General features: G+C 37.8%; 1 protein-coding gene across 1 annotated transcript; it reads left to right on the forward strand.

Annotated features, from left to right (window-relative positions):
* The first annotated feature begins 1,473 nt into the window (after window positions 1–1,473).
* LOC148674535 (eukaryotic translation initiation factor 4E-binding protein 1-like) lies at window positions 1,474–10,216 on the forward strand. The gene is made up of 3 exons (XM_088624736.1): window positions 1,474–1,826; window positions 8,820–9,011; window positions 9,466–10,216. The coding sequence occupies exons 1-3, from the start codon at window positions 1,694–1,696 to the stop codon at window positions 9,495–9,497; spliced, it is 357 nt and encodes a 118-aa protein (XP_088480862.1). The 5' UTR covers window positions 1,474–1,693; the 3' UTR covers window positions 9,498–10,216.
* The last annotated feature ends 3,331 nt before the right edge of the window (window positions 10,217–13,547 follow it).

Raw genomic sequence — 13,547 nt, forward strand, 5'->3', positions numbered from 1 at the left:
TGGTGGGAATGAGAAATAGCACACTACCCTGAACCTCATTAGAGAAGCGCAATGAAGATGAACAAACTCTGTCAAATGTCTGCCTAACTTAAATTTTCACTGTGTTTTCTGCTTAGACTGTTATACAATGTCAGTCTGAGAGGAAGCAAGTTTTTTACATGGGATGAAGGCTATGCTCCATTTATAGAATTTGGCAAAGTTAGTAAAGCTTTGTAGCACATAAGATAATTTAGGTATTGTATATCCCAACTTCTATATTCTAAAATATTAAGAAACTCCACCAAACACAATTCAGAAATACCCACTACCCTTGGAAATATACCCATAATAAGAAAGTTAAGTCCTTCCTCAAATGTAAACCTGGTCTTCCCTTTAACCCTTCCCCAAAATTAACCCTAATCACAAAGTCTAACTCCGAGCATTCATAACCCCTCAAATGTTCCAGCTAATGCAACACCTACCACCACCACCCCCTTTTCAAAAACTGCATTATGATTAAAATGCGTAGCAGTGGTTTTCTTACATGAGCAAAACTTGTTTAGCTAAAACAAAAAGGGTTAAAATGACCACACAGAAAATACTTTGACATTCTGGGACTAAGAATAAGCAATTTTGCCGCACAACTACAAACAGTGTACACTGTTCTGTGGTAAAGAACCATTTCTCTCTCTTTATATCTATAAAATGCATTGCCTTGCAAAAGTATTCACCATCTTATTCTTACTAAAAGACACCCTCTTAAAATGTCTATTTTGTTGAATTACTAACGATGTGCACACATGTGCTGAAGTGAACTACCAGTTCTTCTGCAGTGTGTAAGTGACACAAATGTGGCCCAGTGGCCAGACAGACCCATTTGCAACAGTATCTGGTGCAGGCAGCAAGGGATTAAGTCAGTCTTGAAATCCTGGCCGTCTTTCCTACAAACAGAGGCCAGTAGTGGATTTAAAGTAGGGCTGTTATTTGCTTAAACTATTTGATTGTAAGATTAGTGAGCATTAGCTGATTATCTGATTGATCTAATTAAATTGCAGAAGATGCAGAGACAAGCCCCTGCACACACAATTGTCGTTCAAGAAGGAGTACTGTTAGGGCTAGTAGTTCAGATAGTTCATCTTTCTCTCTGAGCAATTTATTCGTTCTACTACGTTTGGTTACCTAATACCTTCCAGATAAACCAAGAAAGGCAGTAGTTTAAACGTGAACCGATTCACCGCATTAAAAGACAGACAGAAAAAGACAGAAAAACTACAACGGCCAGATTCCTTTCTTGTCTCACCCAGTTCCTGAACTAAACTGTCTCGCGACATTTTTTCACCGATGTAGTTTCTCACATTACCTTCCCACCTCTGAATTCGTCAGGATAAGACCGAGAAACAACGACAACATCCAAGATGCAACTGTGTTCACAGTCCTTTCAACTGGGTGACAATCTGGTTGGGTTTTTTTTTTTCGTGTGAGGACCTTTTGCACAGTTCCTTCCTGTCTGTTTGTGTCGAATGCGTGGTGTGTGTGAGTGAGCGAGAGAGAGGAAAGCGTGGTGCTTGGAAGTCTGGGGAGATCTGGGCCTGTTTTGTAAATATTTAAGAAAATATTTGTTATTTTTTATTTCTAAACCTGAATAACCAGGTTTGGCAGTTTATTTTTGTAGATTACTGTTAATATATTTAAAATACACGAGGATTCCCTAAAGATGTCTTCAGGTTGTCAAAAGACCACAAGCAGAGCAATCCCAACACGACGAGTGATTGTCAACGACGCTACCCAAATGCCGATTGATTATTCAACAACACCAGGAGGAACATTATTCAGTACAACCCCGGGAGGTAAAAGCAAACATGTACATTGTTAAATTGAATTTTGCTTTATTTTAAGGAGTATCTTCTTTTCAGTATTAAATACAGTGCACATCATCGTACTTGATTTCAAGCTGTTGCTTTTGTAGTATCTGCATACCCCGGAAGATAAATACTGGTTTTATCATAGTGCCGTGTGCTGTTTCTTTCTGTGCTTTTTAAATGCCATTGTTGTTGCCCTCGCCACGCCTGCGTTTTCGAAGTTTCGGTGTGGTGAAACGCAAAGAAAAGACATCTTTGGATTTTCGTTTTGTTAATTCTGTGTTACTGATCACACTCAAGGGTTTTCTAATTGTCATCAGTACAATCGTTGCCCAAACTAAAAATAAAAACACACCGTTCTTTCTCAGGTGGTTTTGATTGCTGATCGATGGAATTCTAATCGATTTGTTTACCAATCGAAGAATTGCATTAATGCGCATGACATAATTTAGGAGATAGATAAGGTTCATCGCTTGAATGTAGAAATCAGACGGGGGATATATTTTAAGGCAGTACGGAATTTCTTTTATCATGTATCTTAATTTTAAATGCTTTAAAACGGCAGTGTTTTCTTTTTCATTTGTTTTAACTGGTAAAAATCTTCAAATCAATGTGACGTCAGCTTTTACAGTGCTGCGTCTCGCATTTCCTTTGGTAAGGGCCTGTACGTGAAAGGCGGGCGTTTTCCCTGGTTTAATGCAAACTCTCAAATGCTGCTCTTAAAAGTATTTTTTGTAAGGAATTTGTATACTTCCGACGACTTATCGAATTGACGTGAAGTTTAAAATATTTTTTAAGACTACCTACATCACTGACATTTTTCAGGCTAACACTACAGTAAACCCCCTGTTCGTGCGTGCAAATCGGGAACTGGTACGTCTCGTTAACATCTCCATACATACAGTATGGCCAAGCGTTCCACATTCTTCGTTTAAAGTGGCTGGCGTGATCTCATTCCATGCTGTGGTAGTGTTGTAAATTGCAACTGCAAACGCTGCTTCTTTCCTAAAGGTTTCTCAAAGCATCAAACTCATGTGCTGTGTGTCCCTCAGTACAGCGCTAATGTGGTCTTTTTTGTGTGTCTCTGCTCCCTTGGTCTTGTTGCTGGAAAAGGGAAGTTCAATGAAGGAAAATGATTTTGAAATTCATCCACCAAATAAGATAGGTACAGCAGACCCTTAACCATGGACAATCGGCATTGTGAAATTTTAATCTTTATGTAATTTATAGAGATTAGTGAAGGCTACTTTATAAAGTAACTCATTAATACCTACTGTAATGTGTATAGTATTAGAAATCATTGGTCTTGTCCATACTGAGCTGTGTATGGAGTGAAAAAATAATAAAACATTGTACAATAAAAGCATCACATTTATGTTATTTACCAATGTTAAACAGGCATTATTAAATGCTTGGCTTTGACTGGTGATTTAATGTATTGATTAGATTTGGGTAGAATGCATTTCATTTTTTTGTGTCCAACAGTTATTTGTTCCTATTGACTTTTTTGTCTATATTCAAAGCTGTATTGGACAAACCCACATTGGACAAGGGTTTTGATGAACTCCTCTAATAGCAGTTGGCCCAATAGCTGCAAATTCTTTGATTGCTAATATGATTTTGCATTGAGTGAATTATAAACTGCTCACACAGTGGGTATAATTAATAATTTATGTGTTTCATTTACATATGTGTGTTAAGTGTAGAAACTAGGGTAATTTGTGGAGTACCTCGTGGATCTGTATTTGTGCCTTTTTTATTGTTTACATTTTAAAATCAATTTTCTAAAATGGTAAAACCACTACATAACCTTAACATATTGGAATAATGACAAAATTCATATTTTTCCTAGACTTGCTAAGAAAGTATGGGTATTTTTCTGGGTATTGTTTTACACAACAGCCATATTAAAGTGATTAGCCTCCTTTTATGGACAAGCTACCACATACAAGTCTGCCTTCTTTTTATTGTGCTCAGTTTTATGGTGCATCGGTTATCTCTTGTTGACTGTTTTTCTGTCTAGTGTGGCAGGGCTTTGGCCAATTGTCATAATCAATAAGTGCCAGCTGCCAGCGAAGTCTCAGTTTTGCAGGCTTGACGATGGATCTCGTCAAAGGATTGATATTGCCTTAATTGTTACATGAGAATAAACACTGATATTTCACAGTGACAGCAGCATAGGTGGAGAGCGCTTTATCTAAGGCTTCCTGACATTAATACTTACAGTGCCTTGCGAAAGTATTCGGCCCCCTTGAACTTTTCAACCTTTTGCCACATTTCAGGCTTCAAACATAAAGATATAAATTTTTTATTTTATGTGAAGAATCACCAACAAGTGGGACACAATTGTGAAGTGGAACGAAATCTATTGGATTTTTTAAACTTTTTTAACTAATAAAAAAATGAAAAGTGGGGCGTGCAAAATTATTCGGCCCCTTTACTTTCAGTGCAGCAAACTCACTCCAGAAGTTCAGCGAGGATCTCTGAATGATCCAATGTTGTCCTAAATGACTGATGGTGATAAATAGAATCCACCTGTGTGTAATCAAGTCTCTGTATAAATGCACCTGCTCTGTGATAGTCTCAAGGTTCTGTTGAAAGCGCAGAGAGCATCATGAAGACCAAGGAACACACCAGGCAGGTCCGTAATACTGTTGTGGAGAAGTTTAAAGCCGGATTTGGATACAAAAAGATTTCCCAAGCTTCAAACATCCCAAGGAGCACTGTGCAAGCGATCACCTTGAAATGGAAGGAGTATCAGACCACTGCAAATCTACCAAGACCTGGCCGTCCCTCTAAACTTTCAGCTCAGACAAGGAGAAGACTGATCAGAGATGCAGCCAAGAGGCCCATGATCACTCTGGATGAACTGCAGAGAACTACAGCTGAGGTGGGAGAGTCTGTCCATAGGACAACAATCAGTCTTACACTGCACAAATCTGGCCTTTATGGAAGAGTGGCAAGAAGAAAGCCATTTCTCAAAGATATCCATAAAAAGTCTCGTCTAAATTTTGCCACAAGCCACCTGGGAGACACCCCAAACATGTGGAAGAAGGTGCTCTGGTCAGATGAAACCAAAATCGAACTTTTTGCCCACAATGCAAAACGATATGTTTGGCGTAAAAGCAACACAGCTCATCACCCTCAACACACCATCCCCACTGTCAAACATGGTGGTGGCAGCATCATGGTTTGGGCCTGCTTTTCTTCAGCAGGGACAGGGAAGATGGTTAAAATTGAGGGGAAGATGGATGCAGCCAAATACAGGACCATTCTGGATGAAAACCTGTTGGAGTCTGCAAAAGACCTGAAACTGGGACGGAGATTTATCTTCCAACAAGACAATGATCCCAAACATACAGCAAAATCTACAAAGGAATGGTTCACAAATAAACGTATCCAGGTGTTTGAATGGCCAAGTCAAAGTCCAGACCTGAATCCAATCGAGAATCTGTGGAAAGAGCTGAAAACTGCTGTTCACAAACGCTCTCCATCCAACCTCACTGAGCTCGAGCTGTTTTGCAAGGAAGAATGGGCAAGAATTTCAGTCTCTCGATGTGCAAAACTGATAGAGACATACCCCAAGTGACTTGCAGCTGTAATCGCAGCAAAAGGTGGCTCTACAAAGTATTAACGCAAGGGGGCCGAATAATTTTGCACGCCCCACTTTTCATTTTTTTATTAGTTAAAAAAGTTTCAAAAATCCAATAGATTTCGTTCCACTTCACAATTGTGTCCCACTTGTTGGTGATTCTTCACATAAAATAAAAAATTTATATCTTTATGTTTGAAGCCTGAAATGTGGCAAAAGGTTGAAAAGTTCAAGGGGGCCGAATACTTTCGCAAGGCACTGTAGCTGTAAATAGATTACTTGAGCCTGAAAGCTGGTAGAATGTAGAATGCAGAGGACAAATTATGTATTTTTTTCCATAGTGTGACTAAGGAGTTCCATGAGTAATTAAACAACAGTGGATATGATCCTTAGAATAGCAACCCACTATCTGAGGTGGGCTAAAAGGCTTCATCTCTTTTGTAACCTTTCATTTCTTGTGTTAGAAATTTGAGTTTTAGGATTATGGCAAAGCCACCATGACAGAGGATCACAAATGATGGAGGAAAGTGTTTCGGAACTTTTAAGCTTGTCGGTACTAATAGTACTGTCTTGGATAATCCGACATTCAATTCTGACCATAGCCACACACAAAAAAATGTTTATTTTAAAGAATTGCCTATTGTGACATCTTAATTCGGTTTTCTGGTAACATTGCAACATCCTGTGTAAGTGCAAGCTGCAGTCATGCCATGTCTGTGTTCTGCAATTGGGCTAACAAACAGAGACTAGCAGCTATCGGCAGAACTGATGACTGTGGCGCAAGATGTAAAGTCAGACTGCAGATGGTAAAGCAGTGTTTACAATATTATTTGAAAATAGCCAAGTGATAAAAATTGAAATCCAAAACCCTGTTTAGATAGTTTTTTGTTTTTTTCCTACTGTAAAACCAGGTAATCATTAACCAGATCAGTTGACAGCTCCATTGTTTTTTTCACACTGCAATTACTTAAGTACCAGCTGAACTCTTCCCAGCTATGGTATGTAGTTTGCCTGATAGAGGTATTTATAGACAGTCCTTGAAATGCTTGTGTGAAGTACAATATGATGAACTGAACTGTAACTACCTCATTATTTAACTATGGAAAGGAGGAACTATCAATACATGTAAAAACTGCTGTACCTTGTGTTGTGCTTTCCTTTTCTTTAAAATGGGCAAGTTTACCCCCAAAAAAGCAAGAATGCCAGGCAGCAAAAACAGTTGCTCACATGCTGTTGGAGAAAATCTTAATTCTATGACTAGCACTCAGCCTCACATGGTCTCCATCAGGTCAGAAATACAGAAATACTTGATATGACTTAAATATGCATGACAAAATCTACCATCCAAACAATAAATACTCAGTACACATAAAGGATTCTCCCCCTGAAGTTGAAATTTCGAGCATCGCTTTAATTTTTTAAGCTTTCAGTACAACCCTCCACTCCCTTTTGTTGTGGAAAGTATTAATACAAAATAAAGACTGCAGATGTCCTTCAACCCATGGACTCGTATGTAACGTTTAATAGATTGTCCAGCCAGGTTACATTCTAACTATAGAAATGTTAGGCATTTGCAGTAGTTGAGGGCAACATGGAAGCACAGGATCAGAACAAATGCTGTTCATGGATCTGTTAGTGTGGGGGGGGAAATCGGGTGACACTTTGCTTTACAAAAGACATATTTACTTCAGGACGGCATGTTCTGGAACTTAAGATGAGATTTGGGAATGGCAGGATGGAAAGTAGCATGTTATGGAGGTGTATTTATAGGGGAGAATTGCACAATATCCTGACAAGCAGGTTGTAGGATCTCTTCCCTTTACACAGCAATGTGTACAATATGTTCTCAAGCTCGTGGTACAGCTGTTGCTCCAACCAAGAGACAGCTGTGGCTAGAGAAAAAAAAATGTTGATATGTTGCTGCAATCAGTCACCCCAGTTTTGAGTTTACTATGTAGGATAAGTTCTGCGTTTTCAATCAATCATGTATGCAGTCAACTTCAGTTTCTTTTAAAAAAAATTGAAGCCTTTTTAATCTTCACCCCTAAATTTATAAAATAACAAAACAGAGGTCTGCAACATGGAGTCCAGCAAGAGAAAAATTTAAAGTCTTTACGTAACAATCAAAGTTCAAATTCATGCCTCTTAGTTGGGAAAAAATGAGTATGTAGTATTACAGAGTAGAATACGAAAGAATACACAGCAGAACTTGCAAGGAGATAATAAGTTACAGTAAGTCGTCGTCACACAGTTTACAACCACAAAGCCAAAAGTAAATTCATTCCCATAGAAAATCATTTTTACATTTGGTAGAGTTTAAAGGGAAACTGATGAACAGGTGTTCCTTCTGATAAAGAGAAGAGAGTGTGGCAATGGTTTTTGTTTTGTATTTTCATCTATACTCCCTGCCTTTACAGGTTGTAACTTAAACTAGAGTAATACTCTGTCTACAGTTTCTTTAAAAAATTGTCTCTACCACCTCAACATTGAGCAGACAAAAATGCAAGACTAAGAATAATTTGTATCTGATGTCGATACATCTTGGCCTATTGATTGCTGTTGTGGCTCCTTTGAAGTGAATCCAGTTAAAAGAGCAAGGTATTCAGTTTGATTTAAATGGAAAATTTGACTAATCAAATTTGAGAACTGAGGACTTAAAAAAAGCAGAATGTAGGTGCTAGAATATTGGTACAGTACATTCCTATTTTAAAATACATGAGTCTTCTGGTTGTTTCAGACTTATTTTAAACTGGTGGACACATGTGAAGTCTCCATGCAGTTGTTTCCAAGAGGCAATTAATTTTAATTAGGTAATGGGGACTCTCCTCCACAATCACCAATGTGCAGGACCACCTGGATGACGCAACAGCAACCATAATGCATCAGTACACTCATCACTGGGGAGGAAAACAGAGTGATGAAGACAGAAGAGATGGGGATTTTTAGGAGGTCATAATTAGTAAAGGGAAATTTGGCCAGGACACCGGGGTACCACCCCTACTCTTTTTGAGAAATGCTCTGGGATTTTTAATGATCACAGAGTCAGGAGCTCAGTTTTACCTCTCAGCCGAAATATGGCGCCTTTTTTACAGTAAAGTGTCCCTATCACAATACTGGGGCATTAGGACCCACAAGGACCATGGGATGAGTGCCCCCTGCTGGCCCCACTAACACCACTTCCAGCAGCAACCTTTGCTTTCCCTGGAGGTCCCTATCCAGGTACTGACCAGGCTCACACCTGCTTAGCAGCAGTGGGTTGCAAGTTGTGAGTTGCAGGGTGATATTGTATTGTATCATATCCATGTCAAATTTATTATTAAAATGAAAAAGTCTCCTAAGGTTTTTATATCCTAATCTTTTTTTTCTCTTTGTCTCCCTCCCTATTTTAGGCACTAAAATTATCTATGATCGCAAGTTCCTGATGGAATGTCGCAACTCCCCTGTGGCTCGAACCCCACCTCGGTTTCTCCCCAACATTCCAGGGGTCACCAGCCCCAACAGAGAGGAGGACAAACCTGGAACCAACCACACCGAACCGAACCACGTTGCAACCAACAGCAATCACCTGGACAAGCCGTCTGGTAAGTTGTTGACTGATCTGGGAGAACAACAGAAGGAAACGTCTTGAAGGAGTGAAAAAATTAAAAATTGAATGTTTTTCAAGCGGTGAATAAAGGCATTATTTTGTTGGTTAAAAAAAACACTTTCCATAAATATTTGTACAGCTGCCTGGGCTGTTTTATTCCTAGATAATGAAATATGACTAGCATCCAAGATCCATAACTTTTTCCTTAAGATTCAGTTAAGCTTGTGCTTAACTTAAGCTTACCAGTTGAGCTTATTGACACCCGAAGAAGGGTCCACAGCCGAAACGTGTTTCTTTCTTCTCTGTTCAGCATGGAATAAACCTTTACTTGTTCCTTTGCAGCCTATACATGCTGACGCAGCTACCTATTTGAGATTATTGTATACTTCTTTAATTGGCCTGGTTAACCACTTGGAATTATTCAGGAAAATCCTCTTTTATATTCTCAGGGGATGACGCACAGTTCGAGATGGACATCTAAGACATGCAGAGGATCTCTATTCCAAAGAGAAAGAAATATGACGACAGAGGGAGAACAAATAAGAGAGGTGTTTAAGTCAACACTGTTTGGCTGTAGCCCACTTTCTGAAGTCTCAGTGACCAGTTACTCTGTCTTCTCTGCAAGTTTGAGTGAAAAATAAATAGGGCGGAAAATTATTTTGTTTGTACTACAATCAAGATAACTACTGAGAATAAATTTGTGTTACTGCTATCAGTGCACATTTTGGAAATTTGGTGCCTGGGTGTCTAATCCACCCTGTGTTATACAGTATGAATGTGTGTACTTCTACAGAGAACACAGAATGCACCAACTTAAGTGAAAATCAGTAGGGTAAATTACATCGTGTCAGAAGCCAGAATTTTCTGAGTGAGATACATTAATACAGTTTCTTGTTCATTCAGTTCTTGTTTATGTAGAACCACAAGCTCTGAAAATGCCAAGCCGGGAACCCAAAGACCTGTTTTTTTCCGGTTTCAGAATTTTTGTATTACTTCAAAAGCACAAGCATGATAAAGTATTTAGTGCATAAATTACCATAAGTATTTGCCAAACAACCTACAAAAAAATGAATTCTCTCCCAAAGTATCATTTCAGAATTAAAAATACGTTTTGTATTGCTGGTAATGCTGGACATGAAGAAGCACATTTTACCAGGATAAAATGATGGAATCAGGAAGAAATAAACAAAATACATGACACCTAGTCTTGTCGTTGTTTCTTTGCATGCCATCTGTGTTTTGGATGGTGGCTGTAATTATATAGCCATCTGTGTAGCACCTTTCCACGATGACCATCATTATGAAGTGATTTTCACAGTTATGTCACAGCAGGATGTAGTAAGTGCAGAGTGCAAAACTGAAGGGCAAAAATGTTTCAAATAAGACTGATAAAGGTCAAATTAATGCTACTGAATTCTCATTAGTGAGGACTTTGGAAATGTGTGCAAATTACATTTTTTTTTGTCAGTTGTAGACTAGAGCAGCTGTCAATCTGTCTGCTTTGTTGTTTGCACACAGGAGAACCGCACACCTTTATGCAGCCTTAATCTGTGGGTGGCATTGAAAATGTTTAATTAGTAAGGTGCACTGTTAACTGTAGTGACTGGTTATGGTTTCGTAGTTCCCTGAATTTGATCAGGGTTAAACACATTTATAGTTAGACAATTTAATAGAACTGTTTTTAATTCACAGACAAATTTTCTAAGACAGTTGGTGATTCTAAACTGGTTGGGTATAAAACATTTGAAAGACAGTCTTTACATACAGCAGTACTTAATTGTGCATTTAAAAAATGTAATTCTCCAGTTTCCCTCAGTTTTAAGAATTTGTAGCACACGTACTGTAGTATGTGTATTAAGGTATAAATGGTAAAAATGAAATTGTACTGCTGAAGGTAGAACAACTAGACAGTCACATTGCTAAGTGCAATGTCTCCTGTTCTATTTCATAGCCTGTTTTTATGTGGTCATTCCAACTTGCCTTAGTTACTTGTAACTTGTATTCCTTGTAAAAGTGGTATACTTTAATTTTCTGTGCAAAAATATTATTTATTTTAAATGGGTGCATTTAGTTTTTTAGGTAGTCGTAATAGTATATGAAATAATATTGGTTTCTATAAACACAGTAGTAATTTAAAGCCAGTTAACTTCATTAGTCAGTTCTTATTTAAAATACATGTTAGCTTGAATGTCTACTTCCTGCAATTTATTAAGTACATGGGGAAATATTTTATTAAATACATCTTACATGGGGAAAATTATCAAAAGATTACTGGTCTATAAGGCTTATGGTCTGTAATAACGTTTCTTGGTTTTGCCGTCTTATTTATGGTTGGGGGCTCATTTGCATTTCTTTGGTCAATGGGCTGAGTGTGAAAGATTATTAGAAGTCTTTAAACATCAAGATTCCAAAAGTACAATTGATAGAACTGCTGTTAAACTAAACATCGCCCTCTGAAGGTTTATTTTAAGTGCTTCTAAATATCTGTAGCAGTTCTACCTTTTCAGTAGTTCAATATTTAACATTCCCAGAAAATATTCATTCATATATCTGTAATTTACCACTTTTCCGCGTTTTCCATCACTGAGACACTAAATCCTTTGAGTTCTCCTTAATTGCATGGTTTTTATTTTTAACCTTTTTATGGAGTTAACGCTTTTAGGGCAGAAAGATTCCCCTTTAAGAAAACTCACTCAAGTGATTCCACTTATTGTAGATTTAAAACAAATGCTATCGGGTAATGAAGCCAGGAATATTTGTAGTCTGTTTAATAAAGCAGGATTTCAGGGCGTGGGAACTCGTGAGACGAGGGGTTTCTCATCCTTTTATTCCAATGGAAATGGTGTAATAATTTATTAACAACTGATTTCGTTTTGCCAGTGGACACGGTGTTCTATTTTTTTGTTTAACTGCTCTACAGGGGAGTGAATTAAGCTCGGAATCCCTTCCCGGAAGCATTAAATCCGTTTGCTTTTAGAAAACGCGTTCTATTGATCTGTTAAAATTGCTCGTTTATAATATGAATACATATTCTACTTTCTCCGTGGTACCGTGGAACAACCATGAATACACCTTGCTATTCAGCTGGAATCTTCGTAGACTAACACCATTAAACTTCGACAATAGTCTCTGACGTGATTGATTAACTCTTGGCAATACACATCTCGTAGAAAACGATTCAGATAAACAAAACGTGTCTGGTTTCCACTACAGCTACGTAGCCGCGACGAGTCTCTGCCTCCAGTTGCCAGTTGCACGCTGATCAAAGAGGCAACAGTGGCCGCAGGGCTAGAATATTCAGACTTTAGTTACTGTCGACAAATTAATTAGGACACTATTGTGACGTTAACCTTGTGAATAACTAGAAGAGCCGGTTTTAATGGTTTAGGAACTGGTTACTACCTCTACCCCCAGTACCGCTTACAAAATCAATTAAATGTGTTGAATGGTTCAAATAATAAGGGTTTTTGTAAAACCCTTGCCATGTCCTGTATTGTTGCTGCTAAGGTAAGAAAAATCACTTACAATGACGTAGCCCCTTTTAAATTTCGTAGTCGTCTTTATAAATTTCATCAAGGTAATAAAGTGTCTTTTTATTCATTAACAGTTCGCCACAAGAGTCGAGCGCCAAACTACATTTTACGTTGTAGGGGTAAAGGGAATATGCATGTTTTAAGTTGCGTTAAACCGAAGTTGGTTTTAGTAGCTCGCATAATCAAAACCACCAGTTTTATTTTATTGATTTCTGCACTTGGTATTTGTTTACAGACACCGTTCGTGTCTTTAAAATCACATTGACAAAAATGTAAAATAATCAATTAGTAAGATTCAATAGATACCTCAGTTATAATACTACATATTAATAAGAATGCATTTATCTGTGAAAGATAAACACATCCCAATATTAAAAGCACTACAATTATTAAATCCTCATTTGAGCCAATTAAGTTTTAAGTGCCTGAAATGTCTGAGTCTGCATAATGTTTTTAGCACTGCATAGTCTGATACCTTCACTAGTTCCTACAACTAAGAATGTAGTTGAATGTGTGGGATGGGAGGATATTAGCTACTGTACATCTTGCAACGTTTATAATGTTTGTTAGCTTTAGTGTGGAGAAGAGGTATCCTAGACATATAAGCACTTACTAAAGTTAGTTCAACAAGCAAATGAACAAAGGTACATGAGGTTAATTCTTATATTTGTATTTGGGACAAAGAGGATAAGAAAGCTCTTTAATGAGCAAAATCATGCTTAATACAACATGTAGTCATATGAAACTCGGATGAAGGGAGAGAATTATAGTAACTTATTTTTATATGTTTATGATTAAAGATACAACTGAGAAACAAGCTTTGGGTCATTTCTGAGTGTTCTAAAATACAAATTGTTTTGACTATTATCAATTTTCTAACTACTTTATCTAACACAGGGAACCAATCCCAGCAAGCAACAAGCACAAAGCAAGATATACAGTACACTGGATGGGATGCCAGTCTATATCAGGGCACACACAGACATGCATATGGTCTC

This window comes from Lepisosteus platostomus, chromosome 3 (assembly GCF_059453375.1).
Source record: "Lepisosteus platostomus isolate fLepPlt1 chromosome 3, fLepPlt1.hap1, whole genome shotgun sequence".
In the NCBI taxonomy this organism is placed as follows: Eukaryota; Metazoa; Chordata; class Actinopteri; order Semionotiformes; family Lepisosteidae; genus Lepisosteus; species Lepisosteus platostomus.